Source organism: Papaver somniferum, chromosome 3 (genome assembly GCF_003573695.1).
Source record: "Papaver somniferum cultivar HN1 chromosome 3, ASM357369v1, whole genome shotgun sequence".
In the NCBI taxonomy this organism is placed as follows: domain Eukaryota; kingdom Viridiplantae; phylum Streptophyta; class Magnoliopsida; order Ranunculales; family Papaveraceae; genus Papaver; species Papaver somniferum.
This window is the reverse complement of record NC_039360.1, coordinates 70,410,835-70,435,418: the sequence shown is the minus strand read 5'-3', so window position 1 is coordinate 70,435,418 and position 24,584 is coordinate 70,410,835. Positions and strand designations below refer to the sequence as shown.

General features: G+C 41.5%; 3 protein-coding genes and 1 long non-coding RNA gene across 4 annotated transcripts; 1 reads left to right on the top strand and 3 right to left on the bottom strand.

Moving 5' to 3' along the window:
* Nucleotides 1-5,031: 5,031 nt before the first annotated feature.
* LOC113359566 lies at nucleotides 5,032-6,652 on the bottom strand. Its single transcript, XM_026603178.1, has 3 exons — nucleotides 6,355-6,652; nucleotides 5,852-6,037; nucleotides 5,032-5,645 (listed from the first exon to the last, which is right to left on the bottom strand). The coding sequence occupies exons 1-3, from the start codon at nucleotides 6,650-6,652 to the stop codon at nucleotides 5,032-5,034; spliced, it is 1,098 nt and encodes a 365-aa protein (XP_026458963.1).
* Nucleotides 6,653-6,882: 230 nt separating this feature from the next.
* LOC113361349 lies at nucleotides 6,883-8,254 on the bottom strand. The gene is made up of 2 exons (XR_003365091.1): nucleotides 8,144-8,254; nucleotides 6,883-7,540 (listed from the first exon to the last, which is right to left on the bottom strand). It is a non-coding gene; the product is annotated as an uncharacterized LOC113361349 (long non-coding RNA).
* A 1,345-nt stretch (nucleotides 8,255-9,599) lies between these two features.
* On the top strand, nucleotides 9,600-11,094 carry LOC113361348 (putative uncharacterized protein DDB_G0285119). Its single transcript, XM_026604613.1, has one exon. It carries the CDS (start codon nucleotides 9,643-9,645, stop codon nucleotides 10,903-10,905), a length of 1,263 nt encoding a protein of 420 aa, XP_026460398.1. The 5' UTR covers nucleotides 9,600-9,642; the 3' UTR covers nucleotides 10,906-11,094.
* A 261-nt stretch (nucleotides 11,095-11,355) lies between these two features.
* LOC113359565 (agamous-like MADS-box protein AGL29) lies at nucleotides 11,356-12,116 on the bottom strand. Its single transcript, XM_026603177.1, has one exon. It carries the CDS (start codon nucleotides 12,103-12,105, stop codon nucleotides 11,356-11,358), a length of 750 nt encoding a protein of 249 aa, XP_026458962.1. The 5' UTR covers nucleotides 12,106-12,116.
* Nucleotides 12,117-24,584: the final 12,468 nt, after the last annotated feature.

Here is a 24,584-nt window from a genome sequence, read left to right as displayed (position 1 = left end):
TGCAAATCGGATTGATTCCGGACTCAACCAAGCAAGCAATCAAATCAAACGACAATATAAACCATGAATCATAAACAATAAATTATTGAGACAAAACTAATGCATTGAATCAAATATCATGTTGAGAAATCAACTTTATCCCATAACCAATAATTGTATTTACCTACTCATAGATTTTGAGTTCATCATAATCAATAATAAAAATGAAGAAGATGAAACATAAAAATGAAAGCATACCCTAGTAGAATCGCCGCTCTCCTCCAAAGCTCCAAGTAGAAAAATACGTCATTCCCAGTTGTAGCAATGTTTTTCCATTTTGTAGATTTTTCTCCTTTCCAAAATTAGGTCAAGTCTTCAAAAGCCCACATCCAAATAGTTCACCAAGCCCATGTGTGAGAAAACCCATGTAGAAAAACTAGCCAAAAGTGGTAGCTGGAAAACTGGTTGAGGGGCCAGAAGTTGGCCTGAAACATATCTCATGTAATAATTTCGCTATCTGACTCGTCTAAGTTGATCAGGACAGGCCATTGCACATGCCATATCTTCTGTTGCGCAATTATTGTGCATAACATCTCCTTGGCCAGTCACCTTGATTGTGCATAATGTTGCAGCCATCTTGGCTCTTCCTTTGTCTCTAGTTCAAAAGCTGCTTCTTTCACCTCCATTTTCATCTTGTGACATCTCAGCTCATGCTCAATTGCAGTTGCAATACCACACACATCACCACATTCAGTCGCCATTCTGTTGCAGCATCACTTCTTTGCATTTCAGCTCAGTAGCAGCTGAACTATCTGCACTGCCATCACCTGCAAGCGCTGCACTTGCAACTTCATAGACTCACCAGAAACCCATTGCAGTAACCATTTAAGTTCAACTGCACCTAACATACATCTAACAAATCTGTAGCTTCATACCCACATATCCAACCCTGTAACAGCCACATTACAACCTGCCACTTCAGCTCAATCACCATCTGGAATCACCGCATTTATAGCTGCTCCACAAACCATTCTGCACTTCGTCTCCCATTCTCCATCTCAGTCATACCACCTGTGTGCATCCACAACACAAACACTTGCTCTTCCATGAAAATCATCACAGATACTCAGTTCTTAACATACAACAAGTACCAGCACTGCACATTGCCATCACCACATGAGCCATCTAATCTCTACTCTTGCACTGCATCAACAACTCACATCTCATGCTCAATTTCACCTTCAACTGCAGCTGCAATCGGTCCTTACTCCTCAGTTCACCAATAGCAACTGCAATTGCAGCTGCACATTTCAACTAACAGCAACATCACACAAGGGGAGTAACACTCTTCCACCAATTTCAGCTCCTCTTGACCGATAAAATTAGCAGCTACAATATCACCTGCCTCAGCTAAAACCTATTCAACCAACTACTGCGGCTTTGTCTCTGAACCATTCCAATCATAACTCCATCAAAAGCAGACTACCAGCACCTCAAACCTTAGTCAAAACCTTCCTTGATCTCCAACAATGTCTTCACTGCCACAGCCCACTGCAACTCCCATTCTCTCTTTCACTGAACTTCCAACCTTGTAGAGCATACATTCCATAATACTGAGCACCTGCAACTCCACTTGCACCAGTTGCATTGCCACAATCACCTATAGCTCAGTTCAAACATCTTCGCCCTGTCTTCCACAGATTCGTGATTTCTTCATCTTCCTGCTCTTAGAAGTAAATTCATCAAAACCCCAACTCTGATTTCTTCCATGAGTTTCAACATCTCAGATCTACCATCTTCTTTATCTTCATTAGCAAAAAAAACACATTCGAATTGAGTTTCACCCATATTCTATTTCATCACCATCTCTCAAATCAACATCCGTAACAGACCCTAACTCCATATTCTATAAACCCATTTCTTCACAGCTTCAATTAATCAAACTCAGGTCTTATGAAATCCTGAATTTCAATCCTCCCTGATTCATGTCTTTCCCTGCTACTGAATTCAAATCAAACCCTCTCTTTTAATATTCACCAGCAACATCACAGGATCTCGATCTCTCTCATCTTCCTCATCAATTCATACTCTGAATCTGCATCTCCAACTCTACAACAGCCGTCACTGGTTTCGGGTAAAAGAAGAAATACATGTCTCTTCTATGAATTTCAGGTGATCTGTAGGAATGGGAATTCACAGAGGCACCCATCAAAACGATACAGACCACCAAAGTGATATTTGGCCTGTCAGTTTCAGATAACTGACAGCCTATTCTGTTTGCTTACTCAACTGTCAGTTGCAAGGAACTGACAACTCATTCCTCGCATGTGAATTGATCTTTTTTCTCATTTTCGCTCCAAATGAACGCTTTCTCCTTATTTTGCTCATAATGACCCCAAAGTACCTTAATAACTCAAAATCACACATAAGATACATATTTACATGAAAACTCTCAAAGAAAGCATAAACAATAGATAAATATCAAGATGTTTAAGACACCTATCAGATATCCCATTTTGATAAGCAATCCTCTCCAAATTTGTCTAGCAAATTCACAAGCATGGAACAAATGTCCTTCATTTTCTTCAGTAGCAGCACAAAATAAACAAGAAGAAGCAGCAATAGCATTCCATTTAAGAAGCTTATCTCTAGTTTTTAATATGCCATGTAAAGTAACCCAGGTAACAAAGGAATGCCTAGGTATATGAAGCTTAAGTCATACAAGAGTACTCCAGTTTACTTTCTCACCATGAGGAAATAGGGATTTGTAAGTATCTTTCACTGAAAAGTTCTCAGATCTACTAACATACCACATAACCTTGTCCTTCTCTGAAGTAAAGAAATCAGTTGAAGCCACTTGTAAGAAGATAGTTGCAGTGCTTGGATCATGAGAAGAAGGCAGAGACCATTCATCATTTTTAACAAATTCTGAGACAGTGCAAGCATCATTTGGAAAATACTCAGAGATTATAGAAGGATCAATCCAAGATGACAGTCTACCCTTATAATGCCAATTATCATGCAAAAAGCTAGTATTTACTCCATCACCCAAAATTGCAATAACCATGTCTCTAGCAATTTGTCTCTGATCAAGAACTCTTCTCCAACACCAAGAAGAATCAGAAGGAATACCCAGTTCCCAAATATTTCTATTTTTAATAAGATTCTTCTTAACCCGATCAGTCCAAATAGAGTCTTTCCCAGAAACAAGGTCCCATAAGTGTTTTAGATTAGCAGATAAATTATTAACTTCAATGTCTCTAACTCCCATCCCTCCCTCATTATAAGGAAAACAAACAGTAGACCAGCTAATAGGACAATGCTTCTTTCCTAGTTCACAACATCCCATAAAAATATTTTAAAGATACTAGTTATTTCCTTTATAGCTCTCTTAGGGAGGATGAAACAATGATAACCAAAAGAAGACCATGCTTGATAAAACATATTTAATCAAGGTCAATCTACCAGTAAAAGCTAAGTGTTTAGATTTCCAAGATTGAACTCTAGATTTTATTTTGGAAATCAATATTTGACAATCATAGTAAGACAATCTAGTAGAGAGAAGGGGAAGACCCAAATACCTTACTGGAAATTTATCCTCAAGACAATTCATAATATGAAGTATACTTTATATCACATCATCTCCAACTGCAGAAGCAAACAAATAAGTTTTTTGTTGGTTCATTTGAAGGCCAGAGCAAGCACTAAAATCCATGATACCCCTCCTTAAAGTAGCAGATGCTTCAGAAGTACCTTTAAAAAATACCAAAACATCATCTGGAAAGCAGAGATGAGTCAGTCTGGTTAATTTACATCTAGGATGAAGACCATACACACCATTGTCAACCTGTTTTTGAAGAATAATGCTAAGGAGCTCCATCACCATGACAAAAATAGATAGGGGGAAAGTGGACACCCTTGTCTCAATCATCTTCTAGCTCCAAATTACCCATATGGAGACCCATTAATAAGTATAGAGAACTTAGGTGAGGTAATACAAATTTCAATCCAACCAATGAAAATAGCAGGAAACCCATCTTCTTTAAAGTAATAAGGATTTCCTTCCAGCTAACAGTGTCATAGGCTTTCCTTAGATCAATCTTCATGGTGCATCTAGGAGTACCAGTGGGCCTATGGTAGTTTCTAACAATCTCATGTGCCACTAGAATATTGTCTTGAATAGATCTTCCTGCTGTAAAAGCAGATTGGCGGAGATGGATTAAATGCTTCAATAACATCTTCATTCTGAGAGAGATAATCTTGGTTATGCATTTGTAAACTACTCCACAAAAAGCTATAGGCATGTAGTCCACAATACCACTAGGGTTCTCATTTTTAGCAACAAGAGTAACAAAAGTGTTGTTTACCTCTTTAAGAAGTTTGGAGCTCTTAAAAACATTCTTGACAGCAACCACAAAATCAACAGCAAAATTTGAAAAAATGACTGGAGAAGCCATATGGACCAGATGCTTTCCCAGACCCTATAGAAGCAAGAGCTTGAACTATTTCATCTCTAGTAATAGACCTAGTAAGAGCCTCTTTAGAAGAATCATCAACAACTTTATAAAACTGGAGATCCTCAATTAATTGACCATTAATGTCTTCCTTTCCTTATTCATCGTACAGTTTAGAGAAAAGGTCAATACACTTTGCAGCTATCTCCTTGTCATCCACCAAGAAAACACCATCCCTAGAAGTAAGAGTAAGAATATTATTCCTTGACCTCCTTTCCTTCAGGGAATTATGAAAGAAATGAGTATTAGAATCACCCAAATCAAGCCATTGAACTCTAGACTTTTGCTTCTTCATAGACTCCTCATATCTAGCAATCTTAGCATACTGTTGAACTGCTTCTTTTTCCTTTCTAGCCAACACAGGACTAAGTGGATAGATTTGAACCTGCTGCTGAACTAGAGTCATCTCTTTCTTAGCCTCCATAACCTGCTCAGAGAGGTTTTTAAATCTAATTCTCTTTCAATCCATAATAGCATCCTTAGCCTTTCTGAGTTTAGTCATGAACACATACATAGGATTATCCCTCACCTTAACAGTTCAAATCCTTCTAATCAATTCAAGGAAACCAGGTTCCTCAGTCATATAATTAAAGAATCTAAAAGGTGGAGGCCCATGTTTCCTTTTTTCAAATATAGAAGCAACACTAGTAGAATGGTCAGAAACCCCAGGGGGGAGAAACTCTGCCTTTGAATCCACAAACTGATCAATCCTCTCCATATTAACCATGATTCTATCAATCTTAAAACCAATTCTAGTAGCACCTTTCTTATTAAACCAAGTATAGAAACCTCCTGAATAAGGTAAATCCATAAGATGAGCCTCTTGAACACAATTGCTTAAATATTGATAATGATAAGGCCTTATCTCAGCTCCACCAGTTTTATCAGTAGGGGACAAGATGAAATTGAAATCTCCTAAAATAATCCAAGGTCTAGAATTATACTGACTGAAGTTACAAATATCTTCCCATAAATACCGACGAATACCAATATCATTGTTACCATACACAAAAGTGGCTACAAAATAAAACCCCTTAATAGTATCCACCAAAACAAAAATACATTGAGCAGAGGAGTGAAGAATTGTGATCTTAACTTCACAAGGGTCCCAACCAATCCATATCCTACCAGAGGTATCATTATTGTAATTATCTAAAAATGCCAAGAAGGCATTATTTTGTGTCTTATACTACTAGCACATAACTCTTGAACATGGGTTTCTACAACACCAATTATTGAGATTTTATTTAATCTAATAAAAGAAGCTATTTCTACTTGTTTAAGAGGGTCATTAAGCCCTCTTATATTCCAAATGCAATCTTAAACATTATGAATTTGGGTAAGATTAGGTTTCTTACCTCTACCAGACCTTTTCAGATCTGTGTTCTTAACCGGTGCTAGCTTTGAAGGACCCCCGTCATTGGTCTTGATAAAATGAGATCTAGCTCCTCCTTCTTGATCAATAGTATGAGAAGAACCAGTACTATTTCCTTTCAAACCCTCCCTTGAGACTGTTTGGGTTGATGAAGTGAAACATTGAGATCCTGCTCAACTAAAACCTCAAACATATCGACGATTTCAATCACACCACCACTTCCAGATTTTGCAGAATGAGAAGCACTTCTACTAGTTTCCATCCCGGTTGTTGAATGCTCAATACCCTCCATTTGATTCTCCAATTCAGGGTACTAGTTTCCATCCCAGTTGTTGAATGCTCAATACCCTCCATTTGATTCTCCAATTCAGGGTCAGTAACCAAATTCTGTTATGTAACCTTGACATCCTCATTTTCTATATTGTCTCTATCCCTTTTAGAGCCTTTAATAACCCACCCTTCCTTATCAGGAATGTTCTTTCTTACCTTGAGTTATAGGGTTCTTTTGCACAATCTCAACTACCTTCTTGCAAGCAATGGAAGAATGATTAAAAGTCTTACAATGGGTATACATCGGAGGCTTCCATGGGTACTCAACATCCACTTCAAAAGCTAGCATACCATCCAGATACACAGGAATAGAGCTAGGAAACTCACAAGAAGTATCAATTTCAACACAGACACGAGCATAACTCATTCTAGTTCTATTTAATGTTTGTTTATCAAGCATAATAGGAACGCCCACACAACTAGCAATGCTACTCAATCCTTTAGAATTCCACATGTACAAAGGTACTTCTCTAATATTCATCCAAATTGGAATAATACGCGATTCTTCAAGATCTTTCTCAAGACTTTTGCTCCTGGGACGAATAACAAATAATTTGCAAGAAATATAAAAGGAACACCTCTCCAAAACAGCAATTCGATCTTCCTCAAGAGCAAAATCAAAGATAAATATAGATTTCAAAATCAAAGACAAATATAGAATCCAAAATCAAAGACAAATATAAATTCACCACGTAAAGTCATAATAAATTCACCCTTAAGTTTCCATTCTTTATCAACAACATATTTCACCGCCATATATAGGCCTGCACATCGGCCGGTCGGCCCAGTTTTTAGGCGAAACCGTCCACCGAGCCGACCAGGGGTCGGTTTTCAAATCTGAAACCGTGGCCGAGCCGACCATCACTCGGTTCGGTATTAAACCGATCAGAGTCGGCTCAGTTCGGTACCGGTTTTAAACCGTGTCTGCCTGCCTGACAATTTTACTCCTGAAATTTTCCTGCAGTTTTTCCCTGCCATCTTAATTTCCTGCCACCAGATTCAGAACAAGCCAAAAACTTGTTCTTTAAAAACAAAAACACACCATGTATAACTAACATAACTATATAAGTTCTTTAAAACAAAAACAAGCTAAAAACTTCAAAGTTAATGAGTTTTGAGTTTGACTAACATAAACTGTCTGATAAACATGAAAAAAGTTCTTAAAGACTTTAACTAACATAACTGAAGGAAAATATTGTTAAAAGTTTAACATAAAGGTGTTAAAACCAGCACTTCCATAGTTCCTTTCCATCTCAAGTCTGCAACCTGAACTTCAACAGTCATTAATCAAGCATCATTGGATCATCAAACTCCTCTGGTTCTGGATAAGCACCCAATATTGCTGCAACAAGCGATACAAAAAGGGCATTCTATAAAAATATCTCTAATTCAAGCACGACGAGAATCTCTAATCAAAATGTATCATTCAATTACCAATCAATTAATCAAGCACACAATTGATGAATACAAAAAGGGTATTCAATAAAAACATCTCTAATTCGTGTTCATATACAGAGAATCTATAATCAAAATGTATCATTCAATTACCAATTTACCAACAAAAAAATCAGAACAAAAAATCAAGAAACCCTAATATTTATAAACCCTAAAAAATCAAAACCCCAGATCTGATTTATGAACCCTGAACAACTAACAAGTTAGAAGCTATGTAAGCCTAGGGTTTCATTTCAAACCCCAAATCCGATTTATGTGTAATAACTAACAACTTACATAAACCTAGAGTTTCATTAAAACCCCAAATCAACCTGTAATTGATATCATAGATTCATATGATCAATCGTAGCCCCAACAAGTAACAATCAGAAAAAGAAAAGAGACAAATATCAAATCAAACACTCACAACAGTCAACATCTATATGAAGAAGAAGAGAAGACCATCTATATGAAAAGAAAACAAGGAAACGAATTAGAGTCTTTGACTTACAGTTACTTGTGGTGGTGGTGTTACTGGTGTAAGATCATGAATGATTATTGATTAATAGCTGCTGCTATGAGAGTGAGAAGAAGAAGAGAAGCGGCCGCTAGAGAACTGAGAAAGAAATGAATCGAATGAAAAGAAAAAAAGAAGTTTTATGGATGTTAGGGTTGGTAGAATGGATGGCTAGGATTAGGGATAGGTACAAATGGAAGGATAGGATTTAATCGGTACTAATTGGCTCGGCTCGGCCGGCTTTTCTCCTCATACCGTGCACCGAGCCGTGGGATAGCCGGTTATGAAATCAGGTACCGTCACCGGCCGTTAACTAATCGGTACGGCTCGGTGTAGCCGGTTTCGGCTCAGTGTGTCGGCCCAGCCGGTTTCTTGTGCAGGCCTAGCCATATACGCAGATCTCTTACCTACAAAAGCTCCGACCACCAGATCTTGACATTTCCTAATGTCATCAGCAAAGTCCGCCAAAGAGTGAGATACAGCTTTCTTCCCATTCACAATAGCAGGACTCCGAAATTTCAATTCAGCTTCCTGAGATTGAGATTTCTTCTCAGCAAAAAAATCCGACCAAATAATAGATCCAAACTTCAACGATTCATCAGAAGAGGGTTTAGAACCCATCAAAGATTGACCAATAGAACCTGATTCATAACCAGGCAACAGCGGGTTTGAAAGGCGTTCCTAAAGAACCAACCTCTACAACATCGGAGAATTAATCTATCTACATCAACCCACACCCCGTATAGGATTAAATTAAATAAGTAATTTATCATAAAAATAGGGTAACTTTCTTTTCTGCAGAGGTCGAAAACCACTAGGCGCCGTCGACATTCCGACGTCAAGGACGGAAGAAGGAGGAAAGTAACCACAAAAATAAAAAAAAAAAAAAGTAAAAATCGCCTCAAATCGCACCACCTCACGGTTTCTCTCTCGTCAAGAAAAAATACGTAATTCGTCTAGTTCCACAAACTGAAATTGTTAATAAACTTCACCAGGATTTTGCTATGTTTCATAGTGTAGAATTCTTTGTATGCATCAAACTGCAAGCTAAGGATCACCAAAAAGGTTAATAACGGTAATACTAGGTGTCCCACCTCTGATGTCTCTTTATGAAAGTCAATGAGAACAACGTCCAAATCCCCATTTCAAACGAAAGAACTCAAGAAGCAAAAAAATGGAGGCCCCCTCATGTACACCATTTTGTAATCAGAGGAAGGACTAACAAAAACAAAAGCATGATAATAAAAAAAAAGCAAAGAAATATCATCATAGTCGTGTTATTTTTTTTACATTATGTGTTTATGCCCGTTGGACCAACGGACTCTGCCTTATCCCGCCTCTCAAAATTCAAATAAAAGTAAAAAGGAAAGGCTTATGATATCCACCTTCCTTTTTGTTACCAACAACCGTTCAACTTATTCTACAAAATATCTTATAAGCTTCTCAAATTTACTCTTTTCATTTGGTCGAATCGGATTTTGAACAACCAAAAAATGGGTTGTTTCATTAGCAAATTCAGGTCTAAGAAAATCCCACCTTCTAGTCCTAAAAAAGATCATCAGTCATGTAATTCTGTCCAAGACAAGCTTGTCATACTCTCACAGGTTCATCCAACACCACCACCTCCTCTTACTGTCATCAATACTACTACTACTAATTTTTCCAAACGGCATAACCCAATTCTGACGATTTCATCGCCTTCGTCCACTTCCGCTTCCGGCAGTACTAATACTGGTAGTACCGTGATTACGAACAGTACTTGTTCGACATCGCCGCTGTCTTCTTCATGTTCTTCGTCAATTATGTCTTCAAGAGAACGTTCGTTTTCGAACGAGTTTTTATGGTCACGTATTAAGGAGAATCCACATCTTATCCAGGTGACGGATGATCCTGATGAAAAGATGACCAGCCGAGAGAACAATTCATTCAATAAGAAGTTTGAACCACCAAATAAATCCTCGACATCATCGGCGGTGCCGGTAGTTAAGCAACAAACATCAAATTATTTGCCGCCTAAGAAGCACACTGAGCATCAGCCGGTCTCGCAAAGGAGACCTCCTCCTTCTTCTTGTGGTTATTCACCCGTCATTTCTCGGCAAAAAAGCTTTAGAAGATTGGAATTACCACAACCATGCCCGGAAAGAAACTATAACAACAATCTGGGGCCAGCAAGCCGCACAACGACCGCTTCTCCTTTCACTAGGAGGATTAATTCATCTGCAACTTATTATTCTCACTCCTCTCCTCGTCGGGGTAGAAATGCTAATGGTGATACGACGAGTAAAGCAATTTCAAGGAATTCATCTCCTCTGCGAAATAGAGATACCAATGGCGATACGCGTAAGGCAACTTCAAGGGGCTCGTCACCAAATAGGAAATATAATAATCATAATGTCCCAATTCATGACAGGTACTACTACCCAGCATCACCATCGTCATCGTCGTCATCCTCGGTGAGGCATAACAATAAGGAAAATTTCCCAATGCCGAGAAGTCAGAGGTTCAATAAAAGCTGCGAATTACAGAAAAGGGAGACGGCCAGTTGTGCAACATCTCGCCGTGTTTGTCCTCTTAATGATCATGCTGATGGTAATGGTCACGAGGATATTCGAAATTCGCCATCCTCGTTGTCAGTACTAGGAGAAATGATTCATAGTCATCAAGAATACTTAGATTCTATTCATCAAATTGATGATGATGATGATCATGGCTTGGATAACCCTCATATCTCCTTGGACTGCTTTATATTTCTTTAGTTCTCGAAATTACTTATTTTGCACTTGTTTAATTGTAAGTTTGGAACAGGATTTCGTTTTGTTTATTTTATTTGAGTTTCTGCGTTTATACTTAAAATGGTTTGATGCTGAATTATGTAAATTTTAAGAAGAAGAAAACGACCGAAGTGATGGCTTAATGGATGAGTTGTGTTGTGTGTTTTCTTATAATCAAATATGCACGATATTACTTGTTCAAAATTTTAAGATTGCCAATTATGTATCTCTAGTTTCCTAATCTAATCACTCTGTATTCACTACATAAAAATACCATGAATTAGAAAGAAAAAAATTTGCAGGAAAAATTTAATCAAAATTTTCCATTAACAAAGAAACAAAAAATCAAATGAATTGAATAAATTCATCACTACATACATTGGTCATTAACTTAAACAACGGAATGGAGCCCTAGAAAAATGAGTATAATCAGTACTAGTAGTAGTCATCGGAAAAAATGTCGGCGGTGATCTCTTCTTGATCAGTTGAAGTAGTATTCCCGATGCCAAATTCATATTCTTGAGAATCAAAATCAAAGAGCAACTCATTTACCATCTCTTCATTCTGATAATCATCATCAACAATTTCATTACCGGACGGTATTGTCATCAACGCAAGGGACTTATCTTCATATGAAGAAGATGATGAAGAAGAAGCTGTGTTGTTACTGGTCATCTGCAAGTCATGAGATCTCTTTGTGACGCACTTCTGGAGTTGTTCCATGTCACTTCTCATCTGCATCAATTCATCCAAACTCAGCCCATCAACATATGTATTCCACCAAAATTTATCATTATCAGGCCCCAAATCACAATTTACCAAAGACTCCAAGAGAAACCCTCTTTTCTTTTCAGCTTCTAGTTCTCTTTCAACTTCCAAACACCTCCTCTGTTGTTCATCATCATCATCTTTCTGAATTTCACGCGCTTCACCATTAATGTTATTAAGAAATCGATCGAGTATGAGATCAGGATTACCACAAACATAGGGTCTTCCGGCAGGAGAGAAAGCAATGAGTGCAATTTGTGAACCAGTTAAAACAGATAATTCAGTTGCCTTCTTGAACAAACCCTTTCTTCTCTTGGAGAATGTAACCTGTAACTTTGATTTGTCTTTGATTTTTTCAATCTTAATCTTCTTACGACCATCACCTCCTGGTCTCTGCTTTTTCATCTCCATCATCATCACTTGATTCATGAACAGAGAGTTGAGTTACAAATAGAATAGGGAGAACTACTGGTAGCATAGCTTACCTTATATAGCGTTAAGAATGGCCGGAGTTAGGAAAGTATCTAAAACCAGAATGACAAAGGCAGTGACTAAATATAACCCATAATTTGACTAAATACAACCCTAGATTTATTAAGTTCTGCTTTTATACTTGAAATGGTTTGATGCATTATGTAAATTTTAAGAAGAAGAAACGGCTGGAGTGTTTTTTTGGCAATCTAATTATGCACGGTATTACTTTTTTTTTATGTACGGTATTACTTGTTCAAATTTCTATTAGATTGTCCTAGTCCTATAGGAGTGCAAATTTGTGCACCCCGTTAAAACCCGGGTGCACATTCCCCTTCCCTGATTGGTGGGATTAATTTAGCAAAAATGGACAGTGGTTTTACTTTTCCTACTTTAATTGTTTTCCGTTTTAAATAAGGAATTTTTAATGCATATTTTTTCTTTTCTCTGTCCTCTTGTTTCGTTATTTTCTTCTATCTTCATCTTCTTCATATAACCATTTTCTTTGCTAAAGTCACCATTTATAGATCAATATCTTTCTGATCAAAAATAAATAAATCAATGATGTTGATTACATAAGTGATGCAATTCCCCTAATGTGTGTACATATTTCATCATCAAACACGTGTATGTAGGAAGACACGTGGAGAGCATGCGGACCAAGTCATCAAAACATGATGACACACGCCCACAGCCAAGAAGTCCATCACGTCGACGTCGGATCTTTGCCCGAACAAATCCAAGGGCAGAAGTTAAAAGATGTACCAAAAGCATGGTGTACTGCGGAGCACCAAATAACTCCCGAAGATTTACTTTATCTCATCCCCAAAAGAAGCCAAGATCAACGGTGAAGAGAAGGTTGACTGACATGGACGTGACAGGGGCAGAAGACACTTGTCTGACACGAGCATGCGTCTCAACTAGCCGCATTAAACACTCTGAGCAGTGTACGTGTCGATCAACCCGTGGAACGAACGAGGATGACTCTGCGTGATCAAGCAATGAACGAAGACCTCTGCGTGATGGACACAAAGCACAAGAAGATAAGGTTCCAACGGCCCTTAGAAACGGGTCCCACAATCTAACCCTACAAATACCCCCTCTCCACCAAGACAGAGGGGATCGAAAAAGAGAGAAAGGTTTAGAGAGAAGTCGAGAGAGAAGAACTGTGAGTGTAAGTTTACCTTTTACAATTCGCAGACCTATGTAAACTCCAAAGTCATTCGACTACCTCTGTAATCATCAAATGCATAGTGAAAACGACAACCCCGTGGATGTAGGCCTTAGTGCTGAACCACGTAAACCCCAGTCTTATTTACATTTCAGCACTTTACATTCATTTCATACTCCACGAGTTTTACTTTTACACTTCGTTTTCTTTATCTTCCTCTATGTGAACGCCTCTGGTGATGATATTAGATGAGGCTATGATAAACCCGAAGGTTTTGAGCCAAGGAATCAATGCAATTGTCTCATCAGTGCGAGCATGTATATAGAATGCGAACGTTGTTTGTGAACATATAGATGCCTTCGTGATTTACGTGTTCACAATTTGGCGCTAGAAACAGGGACTTCGTCCCGGTAAAAGATTTATCTTATCCTGTGATTTCATCTTAAACTAGCATATGATTGCTCTGCTTCATTAGCTCTAGCAGTATTTATCTTTTGTTAACTTTACTATATTCAAAAACACACCCATTATCTTCAATAGCTCCGGCAGTATCTATCGAAGCAGTTTAAATTGGTTAAAAGATTTATCGCTTAGATCCATGGATTTACATTTTTTAGATCTCGTACGGACCTGTCTTTTCGGTGGGTTTTCGTACATTTTCAAAGGATCTACATTCATCTTCCAAGGGATCTTCACGTGTATTCACGTATTTTCAATGAATCCGCACTTTTAATAAGACCTTAACCCATGTATTTTAACTCATATGTTTTAATCAAATGAGCCTCCCTAAAGTTTTCTCTGTGGTCCTCGGGCAGTTTTTCCCCATCTTGGAGTAAGGTATTTCGCAAACTAACCCGATCCGCACGGACATTTCTGTTTTTCGCTGTTTGAAATTCCCTTGTGCAGAAAGAAAGCAACAAAAGGACCCACGATGGAAAAGACGCAGGAAGCAGGAAAACCCAAAGCCTCGTCAAAGGAAGCACCAAGGACAACCCCGGTCATCACCCGAAGCAAGCAGAAAGGAGACAAAGACAAAATGACTAGTCAGAGGCAGGATACTGCGGAAATCACTTCGCCTATGAATGCTAACTTCGTTGCAGCCGCGGCTCTCAGAGCAGCGGCGACAAAGTACAATACGGTTGCGGCAGCCCCGAAGGCTGCAGAAACCAGCAAAACTTTTGCTACGAATCAATTTCATCAACCAAAAGAAAGGGTGGATGAATCCAGAACACATCAACCCGCGCACCCGCCAACCTTCGGAATGCGATCAACAAACGATCAGAATCAAACTGTGTCGGCGGCTCTAACACCGTAGATGGGCGCTCAGCCTGATTTGGAAATGCCAACAATCGAAGCTGAACCTCTACCACCTTTAGTGCAAACCGTAGAAGAAGGCGGCACCATGGCCGTAGTAGCACGAGCTGGGACCCCTAATCAGGGGTCAAACCAATCACATCGATTGATGGTTGAGCTTGAAGAATTGAAGAAGAGCCAGCAGGTTTAAGAAGATGCCGTAGCATTGATGGCCAGAGAAAATCAAGATTTAAAAGACCAGATTGCCCTAAGCTCGAAGACCAGCCAACAACTTGATGAAGCAAATTCAAAGGCACCAGAACCTAATCGAGACCGAAGAGTCATTGTAGCAGCTAATGAAGACGCGGCTAGGGAAAGTAGCGCATCCGACCCGGATTATAATGACGGAAAGTCAGACTATCACGAGCAGAAGAGCGTAGGGCACCACCGCGCGATGGAAGAGCTGCGTGATGAAATGATGGCTGAGATCAGGCAGTTAAAAACTAGACAAGGTGGGGGAAGGTTAGAAGAGGTCATGAGAGAGGCTAACTCCACGCCCCTAAATCATCGCCTAGCCAACACCCCTATTCCGCTGAAGTGCCCTGCCCCGACCTTCGAATGTTATGACGGATCCAGTGATCCCGCTGCACATATTCGGTATTATAACCGTGTCTTAGCCAGATGGAGTCAGAACGACGTCGTACTCTGTAGATACTTCCCATCAAGCCTGAAGGGATCGGCATTGTCTTGGTTAGATAATTTTCCGCCTGACTCCATCCACTCCTACGATCAACTCGCAGAAAAGTTCTTAAGAACTTACATATACAACAAGGCTGTTAACACCGAGCTCTTTTCGCTGGCAATTGGCTACAAGGAAAACACGAGGGAATACACTAACAGATGGCACAAGATCTTCCAAGCCATAGGAAGTGTGGACCCAGTGGTAAGTATCAACTGCTACAAGTGGGGATTAGACCGAATGAGTCCACTATTTGTTGAGATTCATGGAAGCGTGCCTAAGACAGAAGGAGATCTTCGAATAATTATTGAAAAGCACGCTCGTCTTGAAGAAATCCAGCGTGAAAACCCGAGGGCATACCCGTAGAGGTCTCACCGTACCAATTTCGCATAACAAACCAATGGGGCCAAAAGGAATAGCTCAGTGGAACGGCCTCACGAAGATAGGAAGGAACGAAGGGATGAACGACGAAAAGACGATCGAAAATTCGAAGATCATGTTTACACGAAGCTCAATTCTAGCTATGCTCGGATCTTGCGAGAGATCAAAGGAAGGGAAAATTTGGAGTGGCCGTGGTCTAAGGGAAAACAGCCCCCAAGAACCGAGAAGTATAAAGATTACTGTGAATATCACTGCTTCAATGGACACCAGACCGACAAATGTAAAAACCTCAAAATAATGATTCAAAAATTGATTGATGCTGGCGAACTCCAACATTACATATGAAAGGAGGTCGCCGAGGATAGATCCAAACGGACCAAGCTAGTCCAACTTCCAGAGGGGAACCGCACAATCAACACCATCTCGTGTTCTGAAGCCACAGGGCCCTCACTTACAGCACAGATAGGAAAGAGGCTACGGAAGCAGTTCGAGGACCACTGCGAATTATATAAAATTGATGGTGTAGAGGTGGACGAGCACGAAGAGTGGATGGACTCACCTATTATCTTCGATGCTGAAGATATCGAAGAAGATATGGAAGATCATAACGATCCCTTGGTCCTAACACTACCAGTGGCTGGATGTAACCTCAAAAAGATCCTCATAGACGGGGGAAGCTCAGTAAACGTTCTATTCTACGACGCATTCAAACGAATGAAGCTCCATGAAGAACAGCTAATGACCTCTTATTACACCATCTACGGATTCAATGGAGCACCCACGAAGCCATTGGGAGACATCGTGTTGCAGGTTAACGCCGGACCGATGAAAGTAGAAACACGATTCAGCGTGGTTGACGCCCCATCCCCTTACAACGCCATTATTGGACGAAAGTGGTTACATAAACTCAAGGGAGTGGCGGCAACTTACTACCAATATCTCAGATTCCCTACACCTGAGGGAGTGATGGAAATCCAGGGAGATCGGGTCTCTGCAAGAGAGTGCCAAACCACTCAGGATCGTATCAACAACGAACAAGAAGAGCAGCGAAAAACCCGAAGAATTAAAAATAAAGAAGCCGCGAAAGAAAAGGCCATAGACATGCTCCTCAAGGAAACCACAAGGAGGGGTTTGACAAAGGATGATAATGTCCTAAACACAGAAACAGGTACTTCAGCAGCCAACGAAGGACAGAAACATACCAAATAGCAATCAAAGAACGTCCCAGTCCTCGGGGATCCGAAGCCGGTGTTCACACCAGTAGAGCCCGTAAAAGAAATCAACATAGGAACGGAAGAAAACCCGAAGATGATCAAAGTAGGGACCATAATGGACGAAAGAAGAGAAGATTCCTTAACCAAATTACTTAAACAATACTCGGATGTATTCGCCTGGAATCTAGGAGATATGCCGGGGATTGACCCGAAAATAATCCAACACGAGCTGCGCATCAAACCAGGCACGCCACCTTTCAGGCAGAAAATAAGAAAAGTTGCACCGGAGTATCATAAGGCAGTGGAAAAAGAACTTCGGAAACTACTAGAAGCAGGGTTCATCAAGGAAGTCAAGTACCCTACATGGATCTCCAACATGGTCGTCGTTCCTAAGAAAAATGGAGGGGTTAGGATATGCATCGATTTTACTAACCTCAACAAGGCATGTCCAAAGGACAACTATCCCCTGCTAAGCATAGATCAGCTGGTTGAAGCAGTAGAAGGATACGAAGAGCTGTCATTCATGGATGGATATTCTGGATACAACCAAGTAGCCCTGGCAGAAGAAGATCAACTACACACAGCATTCTACACCCCACATGGCCTTTATTGCTACACTAGAATGCCCTTTGGACTTCGAAATGCAGGGGCAACGTACCAAAGAATGGTCGATGCTATCTTCAGGCCATGGATTGGTAGTACCTTATAAGTCTACGTTGATGACATGCTCGTCAAAAGTAAGCTGCGGAAATATCACCACCAGGATCTGAGAGATATCTTCGAAGCAATGAGGAAACATCATATGAAAGTAAATCCAGAGAAATGCATTTTCGGTGTCACCTCAGGGAAATTCCTCGGATATCTGGTAACAAAAAGGGGCATTGAGGTAGACCCAGCGAAGATTCAGGCCATAGTAGAAATGTCATCCCCGAAGAATTTAAAAGAAGTGCAGAAGCTCAATGGGTCCATAGCATCCTTGGGAAGATTTATTGCCCGATCCTCGGACAAATGCAAACATTTTTTCAATATTCTCAAAAAAGGGAGTAAGTTTGAATGGACCGTAGAATGCGAAGAAGCCTTCCAAAAAATCAAAGAACACCTGGCTTCAATTCCAATCCTGCAGAAGCCTGATCCTGATGAGGTTTTGGCATTGTACATAGCAGCGACAGAAGATGCCGTTAGCGCAGTGTTGGTCAAAACCAATACGAAGATAGAACAGCCTATCTATTATGTCAGTAAGACCCTCAATTCTGCGGAAAGGAACTACACGAAGATCGAACAACTTATCCTGGCATTGGTATGGGCTACTCAAAAGCTGAGAACCTATTTCCTAACTCACTTCATCCGCGTCCCATGCAAAGCACCACTGGAAGCAGTCCTCAAAAGCGCGGGAAAAGTAGGCAGAATAGCCAAGTGGAACACCCACCTGGACCAATTCAACATCATTCATGAAATTCAACATTCCCAAAAATCCCAAGTTTTGGCGGATTTCTTAGCAGACCTCCCCCTGGACAACGACGAAGAGATTAAGGGAATACCAGAAGCCGAGGAAGAAAGCAAGGATCCAATGGATATCCTCGAACCCGCGAGTCAAAGACAATGGGAGGTCTTCGTCGATGGTTCCAAAAATAAGGAAGGAGCAGGAATAGGCATTGCCATCACCACCCCAACTGGAGAAAGGATCGTACAGGCACTCAGGTTAGAATTCAAAGAGCATACTAACAACATCGTCGAATACGAGGCAGTCGTAGATGCCCTCCGCTTAATAATAGAGATGGGGGTAACCGATGTAAGACTGACAAGTGATTCGCAGCTTGTCATACGGCAAATAGGGCTCGAGTACAATGTGTACGACGACACCCTCTCAGCTTACATGGCCTTGGTCCAAACATTGGCATCACAAATTCCGAACATCAAGTTCCGGCACTTATGCAGAAGGGATCTCAAGCACGCGGATGCCCTAACATATATATCATCCATGATGAAGGACAAAAGCGTCGAAGCTATTAAAATAACAAGGGTATACGAGCCTTCAATTGCATCGCAATTCTCCTTCGCTACCAATCAAGATACAGTGGAAGAAAATATCGAAGACCAGGTAGGAGAAGACATCCATAAAGATTTTGACGAAGAAGATATCATGTCAAGAGCAAATCAAGACGAAAATTTCAGCAACGAAGATGATTGGAGAACGGTGATCCATGCGTTTCTCGAAGAGGTAACCTTACCCGCGGATCATAAACAAGCCAGGAAAATACTCTCCAAAGTAGGAAGATATGATCTTCGGGATGGGGTCCTGTACAAGAAATCCTTCCTCGGACAGTTACTACGTTGCTTGTCCAGAAAAGAGGGGCATCAAATTCTAAACGACATCCATTATGGTGACGCAGGGAATCATAGCGGCATGATATCACTAGCCGACAAAGCAAAAATGCAAGGATATTACTGGCCCACAATAATACAGGATGCCGCAAGAATGTCCCGACGATGTGAAGAATGTCAGCGTTTCGCCAAAAAGATACACGCGCCAGCAACAACGTTAAATTCTGTAGATAGCCCATGGCCATTTTCAAAATGGGGCATAGATATCGTCGGGCCTTTCATCGAAGGATCAGGGAAAAGACGATTTTTGATAGTAGCCACGGACTACTTCAGTAAATGGGTGGAAGCTAAATCCTTAGACAGGATCAGATACGTGGATTATTTACTTTCATATTCCAGAACATCATTTGCAGGTTCGGCATACCAGCGGAAATCGTGTCCGATAATGGAAAGCAATTACAGGGGAAAAATATAGACATGCTCTTCGATACTTTCAAAATAAGGAAGAACAAATCCACCCCCATATACCCTCAAAGCAACGGACAAGCGGAAGCCACTAACAAGACCCTCGCCCTTATCCTCAAAAAGCAATTAGACGAACATAAGGGGTGATGGTGTGAACAGTTGCACAATGTGTTATGGGCATACAGGACAACACGAAGATCTGCCACTGGGGAATCCCCGTTTCTCCTCACTTATGGAGCTGAAGCATTCATACCAACAGAGATCCTCATGACAACCACGAAGACCGAAGCATGGGAGAAAAATCTCACAACAGACATGATGTTAGAGAGATTGGACGACCTGGAAGGAAGAAGGGAAGCAGCATTGCAGAAGATGGAAAATTATCAACGAAGACTAGCAAGGCAGTACAACAAAAAGGTAAAGCTTCGAAATTTTGTAGAGGGGAAGTATGTGCTAAGAACAATCCCACAGTATCAACGAGAAAAGAAATGGGGAAAGTTAGCACCTACATGTGGAGGACCTTTTATAATACACGACATTGCGGGAAACGGTTCCTACTATCTTCGCAATATGAAAGGCGAGGTCCTACGGAATCCTTGGAATGCTAAGGGGCTCAAACCGTACTACCCATAGGAGCAACGCAGCTTTGCATCTGCGTGAAGAATACCAGAAGAAGAAGGCAGCGTAACCGCTTTACATGTTTCTATCTCTGGACGAGGAGTAGCAGGCTTCAACCTGTCAATAAAACAAGCTTTCTGAAACCTTCAAGTAAACAAAACTTATCAACAATATTGTGGAAAGTAGTTAATCTATAATCTCTCAGGGATCCCCCATCAGTGTCCATGAGTGTAAGACCAGGGGGAAGGCACCCAGCAGAAAGAGATACCCAACCAATCTTAAGGCAACGGGTCGACGGAATGGGTGTACGTAAATATTTTAACCCCATATCCTAGAACGTTGCCTCGGCCCCCACCGTCTGGGAATCCTCTGGCCCTGGGTTCGCCAGCGGGGTGACAGGTCTCAAGATGATCACGAAGGTACCTCCCTTCGGTATCGCACCCAAACACTTAAAACATTCTTATTTTGTTTTAAATGTCCTTCCTCACAATGCTTAAAATAAAAAAAAAAACAAATTGATACTGCAGGTATACCAAAAGAAGGATCCATTTCATAAAGGTTGGTATACAAAAAGCGGCAAGGCCAATTCAAGGAAAAAAACACATCAAAAACATTCTTTTTACAAAATACTAGCAAAATCTAACTGAAGGATAATGCCGTGGTTTCTACTTAGAAGATGCCGCCCCATCAGCAGGGTTGTTCCGAAGAGTTGAAGGGACGCTCCCACCAGAAGAGGGTCCCGAGGATCCAGGCATGGAGGCAGGTACAGGACGGCGCGGATAGCTCTTGACGAGGCCATGCTCGGTCTTAAGGCCAAGCTCAATCTTCTCCAGCATCTTGTTTGTCTCCTCCGCCAATTGACACCGAGCCTTATGCATAATAACTGTCGTTCGCTGGTGGGCTTGAGATAACAACGAGGATAGACGATTCACTTCTTTATAAGCAGCACCAACGGCCTCCTCGCGGGATGCCGCCAGACTCTTAAAATAATTAGTCTGTCCTTCCTGCTGCGCTAAGGAAGATTGAGCCTTTTCAAATTTTTCATTTGCAGCGCGGAGTTGTCCCTCGAGCTCTGAAAAAGACAACACAAGGGAGTTAGCATAGAAAAGACACAATCACACTCGACGAAATAAGGTTATACCTTCGACACAAGCCGAAGCCTCTTCATACTCGTTAACAACCATGTCTCGCGCTTCATCAAGATAGTCATATTCCTCGGATAATTTCTTATAATCTAGTTGAAGGTTGGTGAGAGTAAATAGACTTGCATCTAATTCTACCTGCTTCATCGAATCCATGTGACGAAGGTGGTTGACTTCGTTGTTTATCTCTGTTACCCCTTTGCTAAGTCTGTACATACATACTTCGAGATTTCTCTCAGACTCAGCCTGGCGGGCTATTTCAGCACGAGACGCAGCAAGGGCTTTGCTGAGAGCCCCAACCTCGGCTCTGGCATCTTCCCTTTCTCTGGTAAGACACAGCATACTCTCCTTAATTCCCGGAAAAGGAAGGGAGCGAGCCTTTCGTAATTCCTCTTCCAGGAGATGTATTCTAGCCTCTAACAACGAAGTACGCTCACGGGATTCCCGCAGATTCTCATGTGTCCACAGCAGCGTACCATTGAACAAAATACGGTCATGGTTTTACAGATTTTGCATATGAACCATCTGAACATGCCTTGCGCGCCATCCCTCAGCCTGAGCGTCCCACTTTTTGGCTTCGCTCTTAATTTTTTCGACCAACTCTTTGATACGAGATTTTTGCCGTGCCCTTTCATTCCGAAGCCATATCAGCTCGGGGACTCCACCCACTGAAGATAGGGTGGGGAGACTCAGACAGAACAACAAAGTAGTAGAAAGGAATTACTAGGGATAAAAGATGGAGAAGAACTAAACATGTGAAAGCTGAAACTTTGCCGCGAGTTTGCTCTAACTCAGCGCGAACGGTGGCAAGCTCTGAACGAAGACCAGCCTCCGCTTCACCCAGCCTTTCTTTCTATTTAAGGCTATTATTCAGTTCTTCTATCTCCACCTCAGCCGCAGATAGTGCCTTTTCCCTGTGACGAAGCTTAGCCTCCAGCTTCAAAGATTTCGCTTTAAAGAATTGATACAGCACATGGTTACAATGCTCACTCCTCATTATCTACACATCAAACGGCAAACATTATTACACCGAAGGATTCGAGTGTCACGAAGAGATATGTACGAGGAGTTACCTCCAAGACACGCTGCTGGGGAAAACCATATTGGTACCCATCGGCTATGGCCATCATTTCAGCAACAGAAGATGGAGGGTCCGCTACGAGGGTAGCCTCTGGAACACTCAAGCTTTTCCCCCACATCTCGGCAACACGCGCCTTGGAAGATAGCTCCATCATCCGACGAGTATAAGCATCAGAATATTTCTCGCCAGCAACCACCGGGGCAGGATGGGGAACAAACAGCAAACTCTTTTTCTTGAGCCAATCCATTATGGCATCCTCACCCTCAAACATCAGCGAGTGAGGGAAATCCTCGGAAGGTGAGTCAACCACAGACTTCCCCTTTGCTGTCATTTCACCATCATCACAAGTCTCGGCACCACCACGCGCAATAGGATCATCCGCGCCCTCACTCTGAACAGCAGCATTTTCCTTAGCAAAATCCCCGAGCACATCCCAATTATCATTGGGGGAAAGTAAAGAAAAATCTTCAGGAAAACCGAGGGCATCATCAAAGAGTTCCCTTGCGGAATATATCCTGTAAAAAGGAGAACCCTTGAGAAATGGTGGGGAGAGTTTCCGCAGCCTCACCTCCTTCGATAAATTCCGGATCACCAGGGTTATCACCAGCAGAAGCAGACATTTCCGCGGTAACACTTCCCTCGGCCACCGCAGTATTATTCCCCCCATCAACACCATCACAACCCGCACCAACCTCTTCCTCGACAACATTAGGGGAAGTATCAGTGCGTTCTTCCCCATCAGACATTTCCTCATCCTCGGCAAACTCTTCGTTCACCGGACTAGTAACTTCTTCATGAACCTCAGCCTCACCCGTCACAATGGTAGAAGACTGCTTGGGCCCAATCTTTTTCTTTTTCGACACCTGCAAACCAATACACGTCCCACAAAAAGAGTTATTTCCTCATACACGTGATTTTCAAAAAAGGAGGGGCGCAGCCAGAATCTGCAATAACCATACCTTGGTAGTAGCGGCACTCTTCGGTGGAACTATAGCACCAGAACCCTCTTCCTCGTCTCCATCAACAACGTCGAGAGCATAAGGAAAGTTCATGCCCTCGAAGTTTAAACGCCAGGGACAGAAATCTCCATAACGAGCAGGAGGAGAATCACGAGGCCTGCTACTCTCAGAAGGACGCCAACCGCGCGGACCGGGAATCCAACCATACGCTCAAGGACCAACAATTTCAATGACAGTGGCATGCCACTCATAATCATGGTCACGCTTGATCCTTTCACGAGCAGGAAAAAGTTTCCGCTGAGCATACCCCTCGGAGTCTGGAACGTATTTCAGTTTGGCATCGCTCACCTCACTTAAGAGACGAATTTCTCCCCGAGGAGCAGCGAGGTTACGAAGACTAACGCTCCACGATTTACGGTTCCTACTATTGACATAATCCCCAAAGGAGCTGTTGAATTTTTCAGGAGTATACCACTCCCTCTCAGCGGGATCTGGAACGTAACATGTGATCGTCGTCTCCCCCTTACTCCGCAGATAACATTCCCTCAGTGCACGGAGATAGTTCCCCGACAATTGCGACACGGAACGACTATGAGTATTGGTGGAAGAGCCTTCGCAACCATCCAGCACGTCATAATAAAAGGAATCACCAGACTTATATAACGGCAGCATAAGACCCGCCTCGAAGGCTCCAACCGTAGTTAACAGGTGAAACTCATCAAACTGATACTTCGAGATGAGCTCGTAAGTAATATCATCCTCAGGGGCATAGAAAAGAACCTCGAAGGCTTGAAGCTCATGCTTTTCCTTGAAAAATTCAAGGTCAATGTGCTTAAACGTGACTTTCTTCTTGCTAACCGAAACGCTGCGTATCACCGGGACAACCTCCTCTTCTTCCGCGGGATCGGACGAACCAACAAAAGCTTCGGAAGATTTTCTTTTGAAAGGAGGATTTTTAGATGATTCAGCTCTCGGCACACCACCTTTGGAGTTCTTCCCTTTGAAAGAAAGTACTGGAGGCGGCGGCAGAGGGTTCTGCA

Coding starts and splice junctions, on each gene's coding strand:
- LOC113359566 (XM_026603178.1), bottom strand. CDS start 6,652: ATGTGGAATTCTAAAGGATTGAGTAGCATTGCTAGTTGTGTGGGCGTT. Junction 6,038..6,354: donor AAAGAACCCTATAACTCAAG/GTAAGAAAGAAC, acceptor TTAGTTGAGCAG/GATCTCAATGTTTCACTTCA. Junction 5,646..5,851: donor TCTGAAAAGGTCTGGTAGAG/GTAAGAAACCTA, acceptor TGGCATTTTTAG/ATAATTACAATAATGATACC.
- LOC113361348 (XM_026604613.1), top strand. CDS start 9,643: ATGGGTTGTTTCATTAGCAAATTCAGGTCTAAGAAAATCCCACCTTCT.
- LOC113359565 (XM_026603177.1), bottom strand. CDS start 12,105: ATGATGATGGAGATGAAAAAGCAGAGACCAGGAGGTGATGGTCGTAAG.